At 42.3% G+C, this 25,650-nt stretch overlaps 1 protein-coding gene across 1 annotated transcript in view; it reads right to left on the reverse strand.

Moving 5' to 3' along the window:
• The window catches only part of TMTC1 (transmembrane O-mannosyltransferase targeting cadherins 1), a 144,518-nt gene that overhangs the window by 117,923 nt on the left and 945 nt on the right, over positions 1 to 25,650 (reverse strand). Inside the window, exons 2-5 of the mRNA XM_071769015.1 lie at positions 13,572 to 13,749; positions 11,805 to 11,878; positions 10,414 to 10,590; positions 8,227 to 8,433 (exon numbers count right to left, since the gene is read on the reverse strand). Of these exons, the coding sequence (XP_071625116.1) occupies positions 8,227 to 8,433; positions 10,414 to 10,590; positions 11,805 to 11,878; positions 13,572 to 13,749 (636 nt within the window). The remainder of the gene's footprint in view (positions 1 to 8,226; positions 8,434 to 10,413; positions 10,591 to 11,804; positions 11,879 to 13,571; positions 13,750 to 25,650) is intronic.

Below are 25,650 nucleotides of genomic sequence, written 5' to 3' on the forward strand. Positions count from 1 at the left end.
CTCCTTCTCAAAACCAGGCAGGAAGCACAGGGAATATTCACAGACTGGTTCGGGTTGGAAGGGACCTTGAAGATCATTTAGTTCCAACCCCCCTGCCATGGGCAGGGACACCTCCTGCTAGACCAGGTTGCTCAAGGCCCCATTCAACCTGGCCTTGAACACTTGTGGGAAGGGGGCATCATCAGCTTCTCTGGGCAACCTGTTCCAGGCTCACACTAAAGAACTCCTGAGTTAGGTATGGGCAGAAGAAAGATGAATCCCCAAAGAGGAAGAAAAAAGGTAAAAAAGAAAGAGGTTTTACAACCCATAGAGCAGAAACCCACACAGGAAAGGAGATAAGCAAAGAGTCAGTGAGCACTGATAGCTGGAAAGCCCTGGAGGGACCCTGCCCAGGGTCCCTCCCTCGCTGGGCAAAGCTCCCACAGCAAAGACTGAACCTGAAAGACAGGAAGAATGGGAAACATATGGAGGGTGTGATAGATGGTACAAGGATGTAGGTAGGTGTTCTTGAAGTGGCTGGGCAAGGATTTTGAGGCTAGGAATATAGCATATAGCTCTCCTAGGGAGAGGGAGTTTATCACAATAGTTTTCAAAGAAAGTAACAAGACCCAAAAGATAAAGCCCAAGGAGCAAAGATGGTAGCAATTAAATGAGTAAGGAGGAGCAAGCAAGGGAAGAGATGAGGGCAGGCTGGAGCAGATGGGGCAGGACAACAAACGGGGGAGACAAAGAAGGATGCCAAAAGCAGAAGCAGCTGCACATGCCAGTGTTAATATCATGTCATTGTGCCTCCTCTGCCAGCAAACACATAAGGGGAAAAGTCCCCCATCTCTTAATATTGACTCTTACAGAACACAATATACTGCTGCCACCAGCTACTCTGCTCTCTCAAACAGCTGATGTCGATGAGGTGGATCCAAAGTTTTGATCCAAGTGTTCAGTGACTCCCCACCCTAGAATTTCTGGCTATTCACTTCCCCCCCCCCTTCTTTTAAAAAGCAAGGAAATTACACATCCAGAAACTATGCCAGAAGTACTTTAAAAGATTACAGACTGAAGCAACAAACTGCGAGGAAATACCAGCACCTGGTACTTTGTACACAGAGGAATTATCAAAGTCAATTTGTCTTAGAGCAAGACTTGAATAATGTGAAGTAAATAGGTCCTGGGGCCATGCTCTGGGCAAGGAAGAAACAAAATATTGAATAGTTTCCCATTAAATGAGAGCCATCCATTCTGGGCAATAGAGCAGAAAAATCTGTATGTGATAGTGTAACTAAAGACTCTCATAATATAAACACACGACAGGGTAAAAATTTAATCAGGTCTTTCTTACCTGGTGAGTAGATAATTTTGCAACCTAAGGATGTCTAAACAAGTCTTTCTGTGAGTGCACACAACATTAGTCATCACCATACCAAAGCAGTCCTGTTTCCAAATAAACTTTAGTTAGCAAGCAGCGAGTTCAGTCACCTGCACTGAAACAGCAGATTTCAAAAATTAAGACACACAACCCCACAAGCATCCCTAAAAGAGACAGTCCTTGCCTTTTGAGGGGGAGCCTTAAAACAACAGTCACATGGCACAAGTGGAGGTGGAAAAGAAGCATTCATTACTGTGCCTCATCTTCCAGCACATGAGAACAAAGAGATGTAATTTTTCTCTCAAGATAACACAGGGCTTCTCTGGAAGACAGTCACCAGCCAGAACATGTAAATGCTTGGCTGAATCCAAGGCTTTAAGCATAGCAGCACTCCCTTTTCAATGTGTTGCTGAAGAAGCAGAGCCTTCTGGTGGCCTCAGGTACATCTGAGTGTGACAGTAAACATCATCACTAAGTGCTGGAGAAGGAGAAGATTGCTGTTTATCACTAATGAACACTTCCTCAGAAGACAGGACGTGGACACAGCAGTAGCTAAAGCTATTGCTTAGACTCACAATGGAAAAATGGACTAAAGAACTGAGTTCAGAGAAGAGTAAACCACAGGCCAAAATCCACCTCTACAATACACCTCCCCAGAGGGGGTTGAGCTTCATTCATAACTTAAGCTTACAATAGCAAGAACAGCAGAGCCTTAGTAAACATACTGCAATTTAAAAAAGCTTGCAGCACTACAGGAGAAGCACCCCACAGTTAGCAGGATAACAAAGGGACTTATCTAAGCTGTCATCTTTCAGCACACACTGTCCCTAGGCCTTGGGACTCAGGGTCCTATATGTCTTTTGGGGTGAAATCACCACCATGTCATTCCTTTTACATTTCAATATTAAGCATAAATTCCAAAAAATTCAGCCTACAGCCAGCAACAACTCAGTATTTCCTTTTCTGTCCTTTCACACAGAGGGAACATCAGCCTTTGCTCACAGCACCACAGACCAGGAGCTTGGTCCTTTATTTTCAAAACCTCACAACCCTCAGGAGATCACCAGGGAAAGAGTAAGGAAGCAAAAAGCTGAGGCTGGATCCACTGCTTAATGCTCCAGGTTAATTGTTTTGCTTTCCTAGACAAGTAAAATCACCCTGACTCCCCGACTTTTCTTACCCCAGGCCTAATCCCAAACCAGGCCACCGTCCTGGAATTTCTCCACCAAGAGTATGGTGTTTGCAAAGGCAAGGATCTTTTAAGGCCAGTGTCTAGGTATCTCGACCAGTATCTAAGGCCAGTATCTAGGTTTTGTTTTGTTGTTGTTGTATATTTGCTCCTGATGGAAATAATACATTAATAATAGTTACCTTGGTGTTTTCTCAGAGATATGCAGTGCTTTTCACTGCTGTGCTTCATGTATGAAAGCAACCACCACTGACCTTCAGAGTGTGCAAGTGCAACCTATGAAAGTTTCTAACAGAAAATGCCTTCTTTGCACCTTCTACAACTCAGGCAGTTTCATATTCTGAGCCATGGCTCGCTATAAAACTCCTGGTGACAAATTCAAGGGAAGGTAAAGTTTGAACACATGAAATTCTCTATCTGGGAAATTGGTCACAGTTTTCTGCCTCTCTTAGTTAAGAAACTAGAAAGTAGAATCACATTATGCAGCAAAGGGAAGCATTAGAATCACTGCTGAGGCTTCTGTATTATGTGAGTTTTTTCTGTATTTTGGAGTTTTTCATGCTAAAGCGAAAATGTGCTACCCTGTCAAATTAGCTTAAAAAAAAAATTTAAAAAAATAACTGCTACACAAGAAACATAAACAGAAGCACCCAGTGAGGAAAAGCCAAATCAACACCCAGCAATTGCTACACAGTGGCATGTTCTGTGTGCCAATGCTTTCCCTCCCCTCTCCCTCCTTCATGTCAGAACAGCATCTGTTTCAGCTCAAACACCGACTGCGCATGCTGTGCAGGGACTCAGGGAAGATATGTAGATATGTTAGGACCTCAACATACTTTTCCTCAGAGTATATCAAACTTAGGGCCAGCACAGCCAGCCTTGGAATGCAACCAGGTGTCCCCGTCTTCTTTGCCCTGCTACTGCAAAAGGAAACAACATTGCTGCAGGCTTAGTCATCAGATCACATTTATCCCCGCTATAGCCTTTAGGATTTCATTGAATTTTGGATCAATGGGGTTTTGTGCCTGGATCCCACAGTGCTAACGATCAGTGAGCTCCCTCACTTTCTTCTGTACATACACAGAGATTTAAAGTGATGGTGTTGAGCACAGCTCCAACTACACCTGCTTCCTCTCTCATTCTCTTACCTGGCAAACAGCTTTTGTTGGGTTTTTTGTTTGTTTGTTTTTAAAGAGCAAGCTAAAAACTAATGCAACGGTTCACGTACACAGAAAATCACAGAATCATAGAATGGTTTGGGTTGGAAGGAGCCTTTAAAGGTGATTCAGACCAATGCCCCTGCAGCATGCAGGGACATCTTCAACTAGGCCATGTTGCTCAGAGCCCTGCCCAACCTTGCCTTGGATGTTACCAAGGATGGCAGCATTAAATAACAGTCTATCATCTATTCTAAGGGTCAAGTCTCACCAGCTAAATCACCAACAGCAGATGCAATAAAAATCAGTTTCTAGGTCACCACAGAGAAATAGAGATTTTGGGTTCAAAAGTATGCAAGGAGCTTTGTTTTTCAAGAAGCTTAGACTGGGCCGACCACCAGCGTATTTACAAAGCTTAAATCCATCAGGATGATTAGGTGGGAGAAGGGTGTCTACACCCTGGATAGCATTGAGCTGGACAGCATTTAGCAGTGTTCAGTATAAGGCATATATGATGTAGCATGACTATAACTAGATATAGCCCTGGAAAATAAAATAGGAAAAGAAGTAGATCTTGGTTTTCAGTGGGCTCAACAAATCAAGAAAGAGAATGAGTGACAATAACTACGGACCCAACTTGCACAAGGGACTGTGACAACTTGTTGTTTTACATATATCATCCTTGCTAATTATATCTGTGGATCTAGCAGACTATCCCTGAGGTGAGCAATGAGGTATTGGCACTGGTAAATACATTTTAATAGAACACAGAAATGTATGCTGCACCGTCATCACGAAATCACTGAAGCTTATCCCAAACAGAAGTACAAGCTTTACAGAGAAGTCCCTGTCTGCCCTTCTCCATTTGTATCACACAGGAGGGCACACACAGTCACAAGCCTCTTCTTCCAAGTCTTAAAACTCAGGGAGATGGATCAAACTCATACAAGATTCTTGTTTCAGAATTATATGCCAGCATCCCCCAAAATTGCAATAAAAACATGGTGATAAAACCTGCAATTTTATCCAGACTAACTCATTTCTTGCTCCTTAAGACAGCAGGACTGCAACTCACATATCTACTGTATAGCTGAGGAAAAGAGCGAGGGACATTAAAGAACAGAAATCTCTCTGCACCAAGAATTTATATAACTAGCTCCAGTTACTATTAATTAGACAGATTCCCCTAACTCCTCCATTACATTTTCCTGTATTTTTCAGTTACCTCTAGTAGCAAGACACATAATAAATCATTATTAAACAGAAACCAAATTGATTACATCACAAGTACTTAAAAGTACAGATTAAGCAGTGAGCTTATGCCTAGCAAGCTGGTGCACTAGATGAAGATACCTGAAGCCCAAGCTGCCTTCCAACTTTGGAGTCTTTGAAATATTATAAATCTTTTCCCCTCCCCTCCCTTTTGTCACAGAAGATACCTACACAAGTCAGAGAAACATTGATTACAGTGGAGAAATTATGCAATTTATTTTGTATACTTGACAGCAACTGATTTTTTTTCTTTTTTTTTTTCTTCTATAGCAAGGATTCAAATTTTTTCTAAAATGGATTGTACTTTAATAAAGCAATTGCCTTGCATGCTTTCTACTTCTTGTCATCCAGTATGCCAATAGCAATAAAGAAAGACTTTGTACAGAAAGTATTTCAGCTATTTTAATCTGTCCTGTGAGAGCAGTCAGCAAATGGAAGGAAAGCAAAGACTGCAGTCATACGATCAGGTAGTGGTCCACAGACCCCCTTGTAAGGTGGATGTCATTTTGAGAATCAGTGAGCAGCAACACATATAATCATGCTTTTCTATACTACTCCAAGTACAGTCCATGTGTGGTTGAGACTTGAGAAAAAACTCTTGAAATTACAAATCCATAGCAGCACATTTATTTTTTATAGTGAGTAGCAAACACTGACACGAGACAAGCAAGCACTGGTCAAGCTGTCCAGACTCTGAGTCTGTCATTCCATGCAACAAGAAGTTACCTGGCATTATCCTGCCTTCAGAAGAAAAAGGAATTCAGAGCAAGGCAAAAAAAGAAGGTTGCTAACAGTGTTTCAGAGAAGTTCCATTAAGCCATCCCAGGCTTTCTCCCAGGACTCTTAGGCACAACTCACACAAATGTGCAGCAGCAGCAGGAGGCTTCCCTTCCCTCTCAGCCACTGGGACCCAGCCAGCTATACTTGGGGCATCCCACAATCAACCATCACACAACAGGATGTTGCCAAGTGTGCTGCACACAGTCAGTCACTTGAAAAGAGAAACTCAGCAGCTTATACCATGAAAACCTCTTTTTAAAAAGAAAGCAGCTATGTAAATGCGGAGCCTGATTTGCCTGATTTTTTGCAGAAATCCTTTACAAAAGTTGAAGAGGCAGCTGCTGAAAAGCAAATGTCAATTGGCAGAGTGGATGAGTTCCCTCTGAAGCCATCCCAAACACATGGTCTCTCCAACACAACTTATGTAACCCTTTGTGAAGAGGCTGGAAAACCAGAGGCTTTCCCCTTGGTATAAGGAGGAGATGTTCCCAAAGCAGGAGCAGAGGGATGTTGCCTGGAAAAAGTATAAAGCAAACAGGGGGGGAAAGGAGCAGAACGAAGAAAAAAAAAAAAAAACAGGGATATAAGAAACAAGGAACAAGACGATAAAGCAAGACAGAAGATTTTTTTACATTGATGCCCTCCACCATAGTATCTGTCAGGGAAAGCAGAAACAAATGTTAAGTATCAAAGAGAACAAAAGCATTGGGAGCAACATGGAGAGAGCAAAGGCAGCCTCATTAGTATCTTAGTTTACTCCTCCCTACCAGGTCCTATATTTTAGCGCCAGGATGTTAAACAAGGCTTTTGGACAGCCCATTCTGGCCTGGCATTTCAGAAGGAACCAGGGTCACCCACACTTTCAAATTGTGCTACTCATTTGGAGACAGCAAAGAAATAAAGAAGAAATAAGATTCAAACAAACAACTTTAGAAGCTGTTCGCAACAGCCACAAGAGTCTCCCTGCTAGAGCAGCCAGCACTTACCCACTTTGAAAAGCCTTGGCTGACTTAGCATTTCTGTGTCACAGATTCCCACATGGAGAGACAACACAACCAAACCCACTCCTGTCCTTGTTAAAAACAAGGCCAAAAAACCAACCATCCCTATGTCACACCAGTCACACAAAACACCTGCAGGGCAGAAGATCTTGAGTGGGTTGAACCATTTAAATGACAGGAAACAGACTCTGTGATCAGAAAAGGTACAGATCTCATGTAACACCTATATGCCTTAAATACTGATGAAGCAAGAAGATTTTAAGAAAACAAAAAACAAAACCACAAAACTAACAACAAGCAAACAGCTCCTACTTAACTGATTAATGTGGAGTATTACGTGGGAATAAAATATTCCCTTTCCCAGATTTCAGGAATGCTTCATGGAGCCTGTTCAAGTGTCATTAAACGATCAGAAAACTGCAGCAGATAATTCCTGATCTATTTAAGGAACAAAATGCTTTCTCCAAGGAACAGGTAGTGCGGGGCAATTCATTATCACAGGCCTCCAAATTAAATCATGCTGTGAGTGTTTTGTAGTTCAAAAACCAAAAGTCAGCAACAAAGGGCAAGCTGGGAACAGGCTACCAGAGAACTTGCACAAAGGTCGAGGTTAAAAGAAAAGAAAAAAAAAAAAACTCACACTCTGGCACAGAGCCATGGGCTGGCTGCTGAGTCACACCCCCCCTTAAATGCTCTTACTGAATCAGTGCTGTTCCACAGGAATAAGGTCACTAAATGCTGGTCCCATGCCAGAACATGGCCCTGAATTATGGGACAGCCTTTCCTTCCCCAGTGAGGTGCACAATGAACATGCTGACAACTGCTGGATGGGAATGGTGAAAATCCTTCTCTGAGTGCCTGAGCCTGGGTCTCGTAGTTATATGCACATACCTAGGCAGAAGGCAGAAGTGGGCATCACCTCTGGTTTTATGTATATATATATATATATACATATATATATGTACACAAAAATATGCATACACAAACATATCTACATGTATGTATATCCATGTGCAGAGATCATATGTATAAACATGTATGTAGACATACAGCAATGCCACATAATATGCTGCTTGCCCTGCACTCCCCTCACTTCAGTCATTATTGCATGCACACACATATTCCCCCTCTTGACAAACTACAGTTACAGTTTCAGCTTTCTCCCTGGAGAAGCTGGGAAGGAGAGCATTGCCTAACAATATCATAGTAAGACAGAAAGTCTCACAACATGGACAGTCACCAGATATTCTCCTGTTCCCAAGCAGAAGAAATGCACCTTTCAATTCCCTCCTCTTCATTCCCTTAACCCTCCTACCTTCTCCTCACCCTCCCCGGCAGCATGAGAAAAATCACAGCGCGCACTTCATGATAAAACCAGCCAAAACATAGCGAACTGTTTTGACTTCTTAAGGTGGGATCAGCTGCAAACTGAGCCAGAAGGGAGCGGCAGGTAGCCAGCAGTACCTCCGGATGGCCCACATGGCTTTGTTGGGCACAGAGAGGCCACTGCTGCGCTGCTCCGGGGGTGACGCTGGGTGGCAGGAGCTCCAGGTGCTCCGGTGAGCAAAGCGATGCTTCCCATTCTCCCGGCCAGCTGGAGGGACCTGCAGCGAGGCAGAAGGAGAAGCCACGGGCTGCCGGGCAGATCTCTGTTGGATTCCCCCGTTTCTCCTGATTACATAGGTAGAAAAATGGGGGAGGGAGGAAAGAGGGGAAAGAAAAGGATTTAAGGATCTTTATGTCCATGTTTACTTATCGAAAGGTTGAACATTATGAAAATAGCACAACACACCATAGAACTACAACAGATGACATTTTATTCAATCAAAAACACAAAGTTCTTGCATGCAGGGAGGACAGGATTGTTAGTTCCTAACTAGATCTAGAGGAAAAGACCTGACAGCAACAGCTGAACACTCCCGTATCAAGCTGTTCTCTGGACCACTAGTAAGATGGGAAGCACTGGGAGGAAGAATATGGTGCTATTCCTAATTTTTTTGCTGCAGAAAACAATTGGTGTTTCGCCCCATTTAAACAGAAAACAAATCTGTACAGGCTGGAGGAAGGAGCAGAAGGAAATTAGTTTCAGCAGCATGTAGAAGGCTGCTGGTTTTCTGCTGCCCCTAAAAAAAACAAGTTAAATACAGGCATAAAATCCTGAGCAACACAGATGGGAAAGAGCACAATACCTGCAACCAGAGCATGGTTGAAAATGCAGCAAATCTGGACTACAGAGCCTCATTCCTGCAAGCTAAATACCTGCCACATCTGGGCAACTGGATGTCACTGAAGCAAAGAAATAACCTGAAGAGACCACTGGAATGTGAAGCTAAGGGAAGGTTCAAGGGAGACTTGAGGGGAAAGGGAAGAAGGAGGGCACAGATTTTCCCCCGATTAATTAACACTTGTGTTAACTTTAGCCAGGCAGCTCCTGGAATGTGCCTGGCAGGCTGTAAACACAAGTGTTAACAAGTGTGCTGGTTGTCAGTCTCCAGGAAACTCCTTGATGGCTACTAGCCCGTGAGTTACACTGTTATGAATTACTTATCCTGTAAAAATAGGAGAAATCCTCCACCAGTCCATCACACCTGTCCTCTAATTTGATTGCAGCTAGAGGAGCCAGAGGGAGGGCAGGTGAGGCCTGAAATGTGGTCTATCCCCCATTAGCACCTAAAGAAAAGGCTGGAATGGGAGGAAAGCCAGGCTGCTCCTGAAAAAAGGAAGTCCCTCTTCTGCTCCCTGTTTTGCTGCACTGTGGCAGCTCTGTCCAAACCCTTCTTGGGAGTGGATTTCATTCTCTACTGCAAAAACACAAATTCATTGTCCTTTTCTATAACCCAGACAAGGGTCTGACAGGCTCCAGAGTCTGTGGGACACAAGCACCAGTGGGAACACAAGAAGCAATGGCAGGATTAAGACCTCCCATTCCCAGTGGCACTAAACTCTTAATTTCACTCACTTGTCACTAGGTCTGCCCCAGGTATGGTTTGGGAGAAAAATGGATAAAAACCCAGGTCTATCAAATAAAAGACAGTTCTGACTTTTAATGGAAATACAGAATAGCACAGTTATTTGTGAAACTAAGTGGACGAGGGGCACATTCTTCAAAGGACTGGTTTTTTCTCCAGTGACTGTTCAGAGCTGCTAATTATTCCAATCATCCCAGAACTGGTTGGATATTTCTCCTCTTTTTCCATTCCATAAGGACAGAAAGGATCAAACCTGATTTTATTACTAAACATCATATGATATTTCTACAGCCATGACATTGTGACCGAATAAACAGATGCTTTGAGTGGAAGAAGTTAAGCCAGAGAAAGTTTACGATGTTGATTCTTCAGTCAGAAATTCCACAGAAAAAATAAATGTTAGTCTTGCCAGAGTGAAATGAGCATTTTAGAGTTCAGTTCTTCACATCTGCTCTCCCTCCACCCAGCAAAAGCTACCAGGCAGCAATATAGTAACAAAACAATCAAACAAATCATTTAAAAATACAGAATAAAACCTTGGTGCCCTCCGAATTTTTCAAATGTGTGCCATCTAATTCAGTGGGACAAGTCCCACAGGGCAGTATATAATAAAATGTATTTTGTAAACACACATAGAGGTGGCAATACTTGAAAAGCACAGTGAGCATAACAAGTTACTCACAGTTTGAGTCCATTGCAGGAGAGGGAAAAGAAGTCATAAACCAAGCACACACCAAACACAGTGACTCCAGTTTCTTTCACCAGCATTGCACACGTCCCAAGGAATAAACTAAGCAGCAAGAAGAATGGGGAGGCAGTGGGAGGGAAATGTTCCCCAACATAAAGATGATCCACACTCCTGAAAAATATATTTGACATAAATATTTTAACTTCTGTTATTTTCATGCTTGCTACATTCACACAAATATTGAGAACACTTTTCCTTAATTTCTTAAGATGTTGCTAACAAGTGACATGAACAATCTACACTACTTGGTGATAAATTAGAAGTTTAGACCTCTCACTTAATAAGGTCTGATAAATGAAGTTTTAAACACAGGACAGGATGGGAAAACAGAAATATTGAGAGGTATACCAAGAATGCAAACGAAGGGAGGGAGAAAGGAAAAGCAGAAAGATAACATGGACTTGAAACAGTCATAGGAAGCAGAATAAGTACAAAGACAGAAAGGGCAGAAAACCACCTGCTTTCCATCATCTAGAACACACATGCTTAATTTTCCTTATGTGACAAATGTACTATACAAGCAAAATTCCATCATCCCACCCACACTCCCCTGGATCAAAGATGTGTTCTAGTCATTAATAGACTAAGCAGCAAGCCTGTATCAGAGGGAAGAAGGTAAAAAAGAAACAAATCAACAAGCTGATTCCTGCAGGGTCACTACCAGTTTTATACCTTCAAAACCTTCTGATGAAAACAGTGTTGTGGATTTGTAGCAAACATACCAAGACAGACATAAGCAATTTTTCCACACAGCCATGATGACACGGTGCTGCTTCTAAATGAAACAACCCAAAGGGGCAGAAATGCCATCCAAGGAAAGCTATTTCTTTATCTATACTTGTTTAGTCACAGTTTTAGGACACACACGAGAAAACGGTGCCAAGTTTTCATCTGAAAAGGATGACTAATGGTCTAGACACAATCCTTAACTCTCCCAGACTGGGTGCTGTGGAGTCCCACAGTCACAGCCAGTGTTTCAAAGGCAGGCGTGACTGTTCTTCACCCTACATACAAACAATTTGCCTTCCATCTACAGCATTTTTTAAAATAATTTTTAGCTCAACTCTAGAGGCCTTCCTCTGGTATATGGTCAGATGTAATGTCAATGGGGACCTTAAATGTTGAGCTCTCTTCTTTTGTTTATTTGTTCTCATAAGCATCACTTCTTTGGCACCAAAGCTAGAAGTGGGGGCCAGGGCATTCACACACAGCAGTGCTGAGGGAAGGACCTCTGCCAAAAACAACCAAAAACTGACAGATTTCCCCTTTACCTCCTCCACACACTACAGCATCTCACCAAATTATTGATAGGAAAAAAAACATACCTATTATAGGAGAGAAAAGCCAACAGAAAGAGTAGACAGGCTAGGACGTCAGCTCTGCCTACTATACCTGTTACCTGAAAGGAAAAGAGACACACAGGTATAAAAGCACATATATAAAAAGTCATGTGCATTCAGTGAGTGTTTCAACTGCTACTATTATAACCTTTTTATCTTTCAGTCTTATCCTCCCTCGACATACTGAAATGTTACTTGGTTAGTGCAGGATATGCTCAGTTTTGTCTGCTGCCTTTTTCACTTGGCAAAAGAAACAAGTAAGCCAGCAGTGAAGTCATCCCTTACTTTCTTATTAAAATATTAATAAAGCTGCACAGAGAAAAGCCAGTTTTAGGGATCTGTTTTAATTTCGCATAGTAAGGCTCAAATGAGAAACATACCCAACTCCCAGAACTGAGATTTGTTAAAGAAAAACACTACTGAAAGAGCAACTCTTTGCAAAAGACTTAGTATATAGGAATGTGTTAATAATTAATACTTGAATAAACATTATTACCAAAAAGTCATAGAGTGACATGTAATTTATCCTCCTTCTGAAGAGTTTTTTCTACATATTAATTAACCAAATCTTTTTGTAAGAAAAGGAATACTGAAAAAGAATATAAACCCACTCTTTTGACAAACTATTTCAGAATTCCATTCAATAGAGATCTAAAAAATGCCCATAAAGATAATAAAAGACCCTTTGAAACTTTGGCTCTTTCAAGATTACATAATTAAGCTATATTCAGCTCTGTGGCATTTATTTTAACCTTTTTAAGTTCTGACCCAGACGAAAATAAATTCAAAGAGTGCCTCTTCTAAAACCTCCCTTCTAATATAAAGCTGTATTATCAAAAGGAGCCTGCCTGATTAGTTCACATCAGACAGCACAGGGAGTAACTGTAAAGCTCGTGGCTTTTTATTATTAAGGTAATCTCTCCTCAAAAGTTCTCAGTCCTGGCAGCCGTTTCCCTCACTCATTTACAAAGGCTCCTAACGAGAGGGTGTGATGTCAGTGGTATCTCAGCTAATGAGTGCATTTCTTTTTTGTAAGAACAGATAGCTAGACATTGCATTTCCTTCTCAAAGACAGCAAGACTCATTTTAACATCTACAGAAGTACCTCCCTATGCTAAAAGACTGCAGTTTTAGCATGACCATGTCTTTAAATGTTTCCTTATAACAAGCAGGAGAATGTCCAATATGAGCTGTTGCTCTGTAAATTTGCCATGATGTTTATTAAGCTAACGTATCATCTGAAGATGATAGTCCGAGCTTTTAACTGAAATCAATATAAATTAAACCACAGGTCACATCACCTCTATCTGAGGGATCTCATCCAGAAGACACACTAATGCTCCCTTCACTTTTTTCTCCCTTAAATTGATGACTATAGGAGGTTACTGAAGGCATTCAACAATGTCCCAGCAGGAGAGAGCAGCCTCACCGAGGTCTTTGGTTTCAGAAAACTCAACATTTTTGTCAGCTGAATGGCTGGCCGGTTATTCCCAGCACTGCTGATTAGGACTGTCAATTAGAATTTAGTGCCAGAGCAAAAAGATGGCAAGTATGAATACACTTTTCTTCTTAATGGCTCCAGCAAATTATTTTAAATATAGCACATTCACACCTTCTGTACTCCACAGCAAAAAACCACAAGTACCATATTCTGTATGAGCCAGAGGTTTCTTTAAAAAAAAAAAGTATGTGTTTATTTTTAGCTTCTCTGTCACTGTCTTGGTTTTTGGGTTTTGTGTGTCACATACTCACAGCTTCGGTGTGAATGGGATGCACAGCAAAGAACAGCGCCGTGACAAAAGCGAGTCGACAGTCCTTGAACACAGCTTTGTCACAAGTGTACATCAGCACAAGAGTCACTAAACAGTGTAAAATTACATTCACGGCATGGAAATAGAAGGGGTTCATACCAGCCAGCAAAATATTTAACCTGTAAGGAAAAAAAAAAAAAAGAGACATTACTAGACTGGAGAGGCCTTGTAATAGCAGGACATCTTTCAAATACTACAAATCGTGCTTTTTTTTTTTTTTTTTTTTTTCCTGATTTGCAGTCTTCTAATATATGTGCTATTCAACTAATTAGTGAAAATCCCTTCTGGTTTATCAGATTAAGAGAAACCACTTCCCCAATTTTTAAAATACACAGCTAAACTTGGCAACCTTCCTGACACTGAGATGGGAGGGGGTTGTGCCCTGCCAGCACAGTCTGCTGAATGCCTGTGCTTCCTCAGAAGCAAATGACACCGTCCAACACCAGAAGCACAGCACTTGTCCCATTTCCCTCTTGGCACCTTCTGTGGTTGTCTCAGCCACGTGGCAGCTTTACAATATGGGTAGTTATTTGCTACTATGGAGTAGATGCTTGTTCTTGGGAGCAGCCAAGACAAGGACTCTGTAAGGCGCTGGAGCATCTGCTTGGCATTAGAAGTGCATTTATTCCCGTTTAACTGTCAAAGTGTTTCCACATACTACAGGTTAGGCATTTATTTAAACCCTTCAGTGACAGCAGGACTACGCTAAGAAGCTTGTCCAATAGTTAACATCATTTTTATAAGGACATTGATGGTAAGGACAAGTTAGCCAAGATCACCTAAGACTCAGTAAGACAATTAGGGTTCATTATTTGTGTCGATCATAAAAAAATTAAACAAGCTGTTACAACATTTGTTTGACAGTGTGTATGAACACATTTTTCTGGTCACTGTTTTTACAGTCAGCTTGCTTAACAGCTGCTGACAGGCTTTGCATTACATGAAGTTGAGGATAACTCAGTTCTCTTTAGAATTAACTGCATCTGTACATTTGGACAAATATATATACACACATATATACACATGGTGTCTCTTATCTATGGAAGACTCCACATATGCACAAGGAATTTGGAAGCACTAATGGTAAAGGAAAGATGTTTAAAAAAACCTGACAAGACACCCAATGAAAAGATGACTCAATCTAAATATTTTGCGTGCCACTGTAAACATGCTGAGGGGCCAATAATCCTTCCTGTTGTTACTAACAGACTCCAGCTCTCCCATGACATACATGATGCAACAGCAAAGCCACCAACTCATTGCTACTATGCAAAGCTCCTCAGTTGTTTGGGTTTGGGTTTGGTTTTTTTTTTGTAAGACAGAGGAGGCGTGGTGTTTCTGTAAGGGCCAGACAACATATGCTTTTTATAAATACTCTCCACATTCCTTACTCATAAGCAACAAAATCCTGTCCTAGGCTGCATTTTCCAGGCCAATCTAACTTTACCAGACCAGGAGTCTTACTTGTGCATTCCTGTTTTACTCCCACTGCAGTGTTTGTGAAGGCAACAGCCAAAACCCAGAGACTTAGAGAGATTTTAGCATGACTTGACCTTTCCCTTTGAAGCAGGGGTTGGTGCAGTTACATTTTGACAAGACATTGGTCTGTGTGATTCAAAGATACAAGAGATTTTTTTCTTTTCTTTATTGGTTTTTTTGTTGATTTTTCTTTGGGGGGTGGGGGGAGGAGGGGAGTGTTTTGTTGAGTTTTTTTCCCCACTTCTCCTGTAAGTCACTTCAGGGCAGCAGCATCCATCAATTGCCCTCATTTCAGGCAGCACAGAATGACATGCCACAGCAAATAGCAGCAACAGACACCCAGCCAGAGTTTCAGCTGTAAACACTCTGCAGAGCCCCCAGACCTAAGTCTTGGGTTTGGTGCACTGCAGGAAACAAAGAGCAGCACAGGGCCACCCTGGACCAATGGAACTGAAGGTCCCACTCAGAGTCATCTGCAGGTGGGCCACGAAGAAGATCAGAGAGCTGGAGCACTTCTGCTACAAGGACAGGCTTAGAGAGTTGGGGTTGTCCAGCCTGGAGAAGGGAAGGCTCAAGGGAGATCTTATAGCAGCCTTCCAGTACCTGAAGAGCCCACAGAAAAGTTGGGGAAGGACATTTTACTAGGTCACGTAGTGATAGGACATGGCTTTAACCTGGAAGAGGGTAGATTTAGGTTAGATACTAGAAAGAAATTCTTTGTTCTGAGGGTGGTGTGACACTGGCACAGGTTGCCCAGGGAAGCTGTGGCTCCTCCCTCCCTGGAAGTGTTCAAGGCCAGGTTGGATGGGGCTTTCAGCAACCTGATCTAGTGGGTGGTGTCCCTGCCCATGGTAGGGAGATTGGAATTAGATGATCTAAAGGTCCAAACCGTTCTATGATTCTTTGATGATTCCATGTGTGCAATGGCAGGGAACCCCCACATGGCGTGTTCTTAATACAAACGAATAATTTCTGGCTGTAAGTAAGCCAGATGGAGCACAGTTGTCACCACTGCTCCACCTCAAATGTGTGCTCTGGCAACCTGATTTCTGGAGAAAGCTGGTGCAGGCAGGTGAAGGCAGTGAAGACATCAAGTGCTCAGGCCATCAGGTCATACAAAACGATGCACAAAAATGTGAGAGATTCTCGATGTGAGGACCGATTACTGAAACCACGACATCTGACAACATTCTGGAAAATAATCTCTCATTAGTCTCCATAGATCATGTCTGACCACTTCCCAGCCTGAAAAACAGGTTTACTGTCAGAAAAATGCTAAACCCTGTAGAGGATAAATCTTCCTGCCCCCATCAGGACACCTTCCTCAAAGGCAGGCTGTGTTCATCATACTACCTCTTCAGGCAAACATCACAGCAAAAAGGCTTGTAAGCTGCAAATTATCTGATGTAAGTTATTGAAAATAGTTATTTAAAAGCATCAGCCTCACTGCTTGGCTATTCCCCTGTGTACTGTTTGTTTACAAACATAACACCACCATGGTATTCAGATCATTCTTCCATTAAACATCAAACTCAGACTGCAAGCATGCCTTGGCATACATTTTTAATACTACTTTTGGTGGTCCATGAACACTAAACGTGAATGTGTGCAGGTGCTATATTCACACCAGTGTTTTTCTGCTGCTAAAGCTCTTTGTCATAAGAAATTAGGCCACACTGCAATGAAGGAAACATTCTTTTGTCCTGAAACAATCCCAGCAGAACGATTTCGAAATATTAGTTCTAATCTAAATCACAAAAACTTTGCAAAATTCCCCAGCACATTCATCAACCCAGGGGGGGAAAAAGGCAGCCTACTATGGAAAGACAGATTTGTTCCACCACAGAGCAATTCCTGGGCAAGGGAGTGGCAGGGGGCATGTGAATCAACAAAATAATTTCTCCCTTGTTAATCTTCAATACACTTATAGAAATTCAATCTTGTCTTTGGTTACAGCAGCATTACCATGGAGTTGTGTCACAATTGTACATGGCATCCAGCTAGGCACACAAAGAAAATAACACAGAAATCTGAAAACTGAGTAAGAAGTGGTGTTTCTCCAACATGATGCTCATGAACAAAGGCTCTGAGGCTCTAGCTGTAGTCTGTCATGGGAGGAGAGGTTTGTCCTTACATTTCCATATCTAAACTGGCTCACAAATTGGGAAAATCCTCCCATTTTTAAGTTGCATGCCCAAAAAAAACCACTACTAACATCATTTCTAATTTGCAGCGTTGTGTGGGCTAGAAGACCTTAGCCCTTAGTTCTGCATGGAGATCATAACACCTCTCTGAAGTAAAGCACCGACTTGTAGGATATGTGTTAAAGCCTTGGTAGAGCACATAGCTAGGAGGGCAGATGCTTTGGGCAGGCCAGGCTTTTTGATCAGACTGCTTGTCAAGCCACAGAGGTGTTAGCAAATAATATTCTAAAGATTCCAGGGTGAATAAAGCAAGTGACCACATTCTCAGGAATGGACACACTTGAAAGAGGAGACACACCACCATCTCAGACAAGATCTTTCCTCAGGGGAACAGCCTGCAAAACACTCAGAATAGAAGGGTTTTGCATTGCTTCAACACCTCTGCTGAAAGAGCCCCTGGAGGAAAAGAATGTGCTAAGCCTCCCAAGATATGGTAAATGGTAGTTCAAATGCAAAGGCCCTCAAAAGGCCCTGGGGAAAAGAAGAGCAAGAAAGCAGCCCCTTGATACTGGAAAGCACTGTCAAACAACTATCTTCTAATAGAGCTTATCAGCATCACCAAAGCTACCACCAAAATAAAAACATTACAGAAATCACAGCATCGATCACATGCCCCATTAGGGGTGTGTGCACAGAAGGAGCACTGAAACATGTTTTCGAAGCAAAGATTTTTGCCCAACACTGCTCTTTGTGCCCAAGCATTGCAGTGCCTGTGCTCCAGCATGTCACACCCAAGGCAGAGCACTGCCAGAACTGCATGCCCAAGCAGCAGCCATGGCAAACTAAGAGGTATGTGTCCCAACACAGAAATTCATTGATTTTGTCAAGGCTAATGGATATTTTCCAGGAACAGCATTTTTTTCCACTTCCTCCTTCCACTCTAGAAAAAGGAATTGCATTTCTCTTTTCTCAGAAATCTCAGAAAGGCACTTCCACAGGCACAAGCTGCTTAAGATCTACTAAGTAGAGCTTGTAAAAAAAGCTCTAAAGGAGAAAACAAATCATTCTTGCTCTTGAAAGAAAAAGCAACATCTACCAGCACCCCCTGTTAACCATTACCCTTAAGCCACAGCTCCTGTAGACACACCTCAGGCAGGGACACTTCTCCTTGGGTAAGCAATTCCCCATACTGGGCCTGGAAATCAAGGGGGGCTCAGCACATCCAGAACCAAAAGGGTCTGTGTTGTAAGAATATGGGCTTGCAGACAAATCTAACACATACCCAGTCACAGCATATAATCACCAGCACCCCTGGGCTCTAACATAGTGCTTTTTATCCACTTGTACAGACGAAGACTCATTCAACCTTTTTTAAGGCCTCTTACGATTTAATAATATTGTAAACCATAATTGGAGAGTTTCTCTTTTTATAGACTTCCTTATTATCCCTGGGCAGCTCTTGTTTAGTTTAATCTGTTTTATTATTTTCAAAAGACTAACAAAACCCACAACATGGTATGAAATAGAAAGAACATGATAATAATGGTAATTTGTTATAGTGAATAACACTTAATGGAAAGTCTCAGAGCATCCTACACCTCATAAAACCCCCACAGTTTTTATAGAGGAAGGCTCCCATGCAGATTTATACAAATTAATCTAACATACAATGATGGATTAAGTTTCCTGTAATCTTCCCTTCCTTTTGGAATTGTGCAACACAAATGACAAACTTTATGCAAACTGATGCCTGATTTCAGTGCACGGTGGAATCTCCTTACAAACTCCACAGATGCATCTACTGCATGCCAGGAAAATGAACACTTGCATTCCAAAAAATGGTGCAGCTGCATCGGTGGCAATAATGCTTAAATGATCTGTGTGGAAACAGCTTAAAGATTAATGAAAAACCTGTAGCCATAAAAAGAAAATAAGAAGCCTTTGCAGCACTGTCCATGCAACAGCCAGCATAAGCAGAGCAAGGTTTCCACCATGATGCAGAAGCACTTTGTGCTGGATTATCTTTTAATAGTACAGCACAGTGCCTCAGAATTAAATGGACAATAAGGCTTAGATGGTTAGTTACATGGTTTGCTCTAACAGGGATGGGGGAGAAGAGGGAGGCCGTATCAATTCCCAAGCTATAGAAATCCCTTTGAGCACAACAGTCACTTCCAAGAGCACTGGTTAAGTGTTGGCATTCAAACCAGGTCCTTGCTTTCCAGTAGGGTTAGGGAAAGAAAACAGAAATGACAATTAAACAGGAAGCAGCAGCACCTTAGAAGCAGCAAAGATGCCAGGGCAGAAATTTCTAATGAAATCCTAGAAAGCATGGTTTGATGATTGTTGCTGTGTTAAGAATAACAAAAGCATCACTCGTGTGGTTCTAGATTTGTCTCTGCAAACAGACTTGGAACAAAAAAATAATAAAACGAAAACAAAAATAAAAATAAAATTATATTAAAAAAAAACATATTATACCAATTTACAAACTGAAAAAACAGGTGCCATTCTACCCAGATTTTGAACAAAAGAGAGTTTGTCTTAAAAATTATTCTGAAGCATTATCTCAGCAAAAGCAATGCAATATTTCAAACTGAGTACAGGAGTTTTCCACCAACTCTGAAGTAAGTTTGGTAACCTTCCAGCTTGAGCTGAAGACCATGAAGGAAGCGCCATTTTAATTTCTACAGAGGGAAATCTTTAAAAACACCCAAGCATAGTGAGTGAAGAAATAACAGTCTCTCTTTTTTATTATTTTTTTTTCTTTCTTTAAATCTTAGAGATAATAAACGAGAAATCCCAGAAAAGCAGTCATAAAGAGCAAGTAAATGCAGAGAAATGCCTTTAGCTAACCAGCAGCTGCTAGAGCACTTTACTTTCATGGACTCTAAAGAGTATTGACAAGGATGCTCCTGTGAGGAAGAAGGTTGGTCCATAGCTGAGCCTTTCAGGTAAAATAAAACAAAAGAAAATTAAGGCTGACATTAGCACAAGAGAAATAGGATGTGAGATGAAAGGAAACCCCCAGGAATTGGTAATTGTTAAATAGAGACAAAACACCACTGAAGCAAGCAGCAAGCATGGGTATGACTGCATTCACATCAGCCAAGTCTTCCAGGAGAATCTGCCTAGACCTTTTAGTAAACTCTTCCCCCAAGTCAATACTGATTTTTCTTGAGTATTAAGGAGAGGGACAACATTGTGACCAGGCAGAAGTCCAGCCCATTTTATACACTCCTCTCCTCCTGGGCAGATCCCCACCTCTGGCCCTGGGGACAAGCAGCATGGCCACAGGGACCCCCATCTGGATCTATCCCCTCCTTCCCTGGGCAAGGAGCTTCTCCCAGCCCATTCTCTGGATCCTGGCCAAATTACAACCAAAAAACATCAGACACCTGCTATGAAATTTACATTCACGGTGGTGGTGCAGAGGGAGGGAGAGGATTTCTGTGCACCTGGAGCTAGGAAAACAAAAACAAGCTTTGAGGCACAGGCACCCTCTCCCAGATGTGAAATGGCAGCAAGGTATCTGCTTTGGGTCAGCTGAAAACCTTATATGCCTAGAAAAACAAGCATATATTCCAAACATAACAAAACTTGTCTAATAAAAGCAACTGGCTCTCTTCAAAAACTCTACTTCAGCTGCTGTGGCTACACCAGTACTACATCAATTTAATGGCAGGTATCACAGTATCAGTATGGAGAGTGATTGCTATAGCTGGGCTAGAAATATTAGCCTAAGCTGTATGGGAGAAATACTGGCACAATCTTAAACATTGTGATATTGCCCTAGTATAGATGTACAGAGTAAAGAAAATACTTATGCACTGTGTATTTAACCTGACACATTATAGCTCCACGATATTACCCTGTGATGTCAAACTGCAATATACCATTAAATCAAGAACAAATAAAATACAAGGTCTTTTTTCTTCCCCAGGTTGTTTTTGGTTTTTTTAAGCTCCCTGTCCTTGAAGAGACTCATGCCACTGGTACAGCTGAAAAAACAGAAAGATCAGCTGTAAGCAACTAGATAGATCAGAAGGTTGGCAGTGAATTATTGAATTCATTCTCTGTTTGGCTGTATATTTACATTTAACCCAAGCTCACAGTCTCTTAAGACTTTAATTCGAAGCCACTGGTAACCTTATACTATACACTGAGAATCTACACAGGATACTGAACCAGTGCTGAAGAGTCCATTTACTTCTTAGGCATGTATGTGCCCAAGCCATCCCTGGTTAGCAGCCTCAGCAGGAAAGCTGGTGGGTCATCCCTTCTGCAGCCAGCAGCTGAACACAGCCTGAACTTCTACATTTATCTTTTTCCCCCTTTTTTTCCAACCAGAGTACCAGTATGATGAGCCTGTGCACAAATTGGGTATTTATGTCTTTTCTGGTGGAAGAGCTGAGTTCCCTTTGATGGAGCCGAGTTCCCCTATTTCCCTCAGCTCGCCTCCCCGAGGGCCACCAGAGCCCCTCAGCTGCTGGAGGGGACACCCTTGTGCCCTTCCCATGGAGCCAAGCATTTTCCTAGTGAACACTACCCTCCACCTTCTTCAAGGAAGACCAGGCAACTCCTGTTCTTCTCTGCTCAGTGTCATCCTCTTGAGTCTCTGTCATGGCCACCTGGCCTCAATCTGCCACCATCTTATCCTTTTTTTGCCCAGTCTTTTGTCCCTGGTGAGCCATTACCTGAGGCAATTCCTTCACCAGCCTCTGCCTTGGCAGCATCCTCCATCCCAAACTCAAAGAGCAGGAGCAGGCAGGGCCTTCACTCCACCACCAGGAGGCTGATTTCTGGTTAAGAGTCTTTAAACCTTGGCACTGGGGGGTTTCACAAGGCTTCATTCTCACCATCTCCTAACACTGTGCACCTTCAGGCTAACTCTGCTGTGCTGCTGACTACATCAAACCTCCACCACCCGGTTCTTTCTGGGCTGAAAATCTGTCTAAATGGGGATTTGACAGACAAGAAAAAGGGAGAGGGAGACAGCACCAAGGATTGTACCTTCTGCTTCAACAGTGGAGAAGTATTTTTGCAAAACCACTGGAACCAAGGAGTAACTTAACTGCTACTGAGGGAATAAATGATTCACTTCACTTCTGTTAGTGAAGACAAGGTGTAAGACAGAAAGCACTCAGTTCAAATATGAAATCCTGAATGAATTACAGAACTGGCAGAGGTTTTTTATTATTATTTATTTGTTTGTTTGAGGGGTTTTGGGGGGTTTTTTTGTTTATTTTTCTTTCCACCACTGCTCATCTTAACATTTTATATGGAAGATGCCAAAAAGTAGTATATCCCAAGTCCAAAAAGCCACCTTCTTTAGAAAGAAGTATACTGAATCACTTCTTGGAGAAGACAACAGCTGTAGGTAAACATGTCAAATTAACAGCATGGAGAAGACAGCATGAATAAGTTTTTCCTAAGGACTAAGCTAAACCATTGCCCACTATTTCAGCTCCTGTGCAGATGAGGACTTTTGCTAGACCTGTCACCTAACAGTTACCTGTGTAAAATAGGAATGTTTAGGAACAGACTAGTTTTAAAACTTTATTGAAGTCAGGAGAAAAGGTGAGAGAAGTTCAAAGACACAAAGCAAACATTATTTAATTCACCAGCCCATTCAACAGCAGGCCTCTTTTTTCCCTTTCTGATGTTAACCCACACAAAACAATGCACCAGTTCTCAGAATATTTTAAGTTTTGCTTAATAGTTCCAGAATCACAGGCAACTGTTATTTTCCTCCGATCATTCACACTGACTGGAACTGACAGTTCCAGTGTGAATAACGTGAAATACTTGAGCTCTTTTCACTGTTTGGCTCTAGAGCATTAGTCAACTGGAATGAGGACTGTCATTTAAGATTTCCAATGTGTGAGGAACACTGAAGTACCTTTTGTAAATTTCAGCAATGTCTGCTTAAGATTTCTGACAGACAGGTGATAAATTTTTTTAATTGTGATCATTCAAGAATAGATAGCATATATGTAGAATTTCAGCTTAATGAAGAGTCCACAGGGCATCATGAGTCCTTCCTCTTACTTTCAGAGCCATGAAGGACAGAAAAGGGACTGAGACAAAGTTTCTGTAGACTGCTGCATCTGTAAATGCAAATTTCAGCCCACCCCTCACATCTGTTCCGTACATACAGCTTGGAGATCTCCCAGATTTTTAATATGAGTAGGGCAAGACTCAAAACAAGCCTTTCTAAATGAAAATTCCATGCAACGTAAGCACAGCCACCAGGCAGGTATAAAGAATCATGCTACTGTTCAAATACCTTGGGTTTGACCAAACTAGCACAATTAAAAATATAAAAAAAAAAAAAAAAAAAAAAATCAAACAACAACAACAAAAAAATTAAAAATGAGACAAGAATAGTTTGGTCCCCACCTCCCTCCTTTAGCAAGATCCTGCAAACCACATGTCAGTCAGCTTTCTCAAGCACCCTAAGTGAACGCACTAAATTTTGACAAAATCTTAACAAGCAACATTCATTTCCATTCTTTTAGAAATTCATTTCTGTCGAGCCTTTAACAGCCAGCAGAGTAAATTTTTTTTTTTCCCTTCTGGAGGAGGACAGAGTGCAACCAGCAACCTCCTGCTGGGCAAGCCAGGGGCGGATGGCTCCAGCAGCCAGAGCACAGCTCTACCTCAGCCTCAGCATCGCTTGGCAAGAGAGCCCTGTAGCCTCTTTGGAAACACTGGGTTTGGAGGATCCACTCCACCCAGAACTTAACATCTTCCTCTTGTCCCCGACTGATAGAAACAAAACGCGAAGAATGTGGAAACTGGGGGCCAGGAAGGGTATTGGGATGCAGTGGAAATAATCTTCCTTTGCAGCCAGGGAAAATAAACGATTCCTTCCCTGTTACAAATGCAGTGCCAAGCAGTGAACAAACAACAACTCTGCCTTTGAGGCTGTGTGTTAGCTGTGTGGTTATTCTAAGCACTTGAAGAGGAAATCTTGCTCAAAATGTTAGTCTCACGAATTTCCAAAAAGGACAGCACTTCATCCTTTTCTTATGCAGAAGCCCTCCCCCCTTTAAATAGCAAAGACAAAACCAATTCCATATAGATGGCAATTAAAGCATCTAGTTTCCATTCCGTTATTAAAGTTTAAGATTCTTTTGCTATCCAGCCTAACACAACCTCAAGCCTGCAACCCGAGCTAAGAGATCAGGTCCAGCACCAATACCGCATGCAGCACGGGCAGTGGTGTTACACGCAGGTTCGCTCACCTCTCAAATTGCCCCTGGAGGAACAGATTAATTAGGCAACTCCCCCATACTGCAACAATTTGCCTGGACACCCGATGGAGAACGCACTCGGCGTGCACAAAGCCAGCCCTTCCCTGGTTCTACCTGCTAAGAGCCCCTTCAAGGGGAATGTACATGATCTGCCCTGAACAATTTAGTTTACAAGGGTCTGTACTGTATTTTGACTTATTGGGAATACTCCACTCCGTGCCCACCCAGCCCTGCTTCCCCCCGGTAGCTGACACCGATTGCTCTCGGCTCCAAGCCCATTCTTACAACCGAAGTGCAGCAAGTGCTCCATGGCAGTGCCAAGGGGCTGCTGCATTCCCCGAAACTGCTCTTGCTTCACAGAAACATGCTATTTTCAGATAGCTCATGAAATGTTATTTATAAATCGGGTATGTTAATAAATAGTTACTCAATTAGCAGAGTCAGGAGGTTCCAGAACACCTCATACTTAGCACTGTCTCACAGTGTATTCCTTACGCCTGCCTCAGGTTTGTAACGAGCCTCTGTGAAACTGGACCCGAGTGCTAAGCATCACTCAGCTACACCGAGTTCTTCAGCACAGTTCCCTGCAAAGACCGCTATCATTTTTAACTGCTACAGTGTGGTAAAACACTCAGCATCATTCGTGGTTCATCAGAATAAACAAGCGCAGCACACACTAATGGAAAGGACGACAAGCTGTATGAATTGTAACTAAGCTGATCTAGCACAAATTAGTAGATCATTAGTAGATCGAGAGAGAGAGAGAGAAGCATCTGGGTTTCCCTGCTAGGATTAGCGGTGGAAACTGGCAGTTACTTTGCCTCCACTCAACTTCTTTTATTTCTGTAGAACAGAAACTCCTCCTCAACAATTCTGCCCGGTACACAGGGAACATCTAAAGCAGACGGAGAGAGAGGCTGGCGGAGAACTCCGTGACTGACACGAGAGGCTCGTAGCTGCCAGCCGGGCTGCAAGAAACGGCGCGGTACCCTTGAGGCAGACCCCTTCGCTTAGCCTTGTAAAGAAAGGTAGGAACAACTATGGGTCTGCTTCAAAACTGCACCGGAGAAGTTTCTCGCATGATCACTCAACCGCAGAGAAAAGTACTGGAGGGAAAGCAAAGGGATGCGCAAGAGGA

This window comes from Heliangelus exortis, chromosome 1 (assembly GCF_036169615.1).
Source record: "Heliangelus exortis chromosome 1, bHelExo1.hap1, whole genome shotgun sequence".
NCBI lineage: Eukaryota > Metazoa > Chordata > Aves > Apodiformes > Trochilidae > Heliangelus > Heliangelus exortis.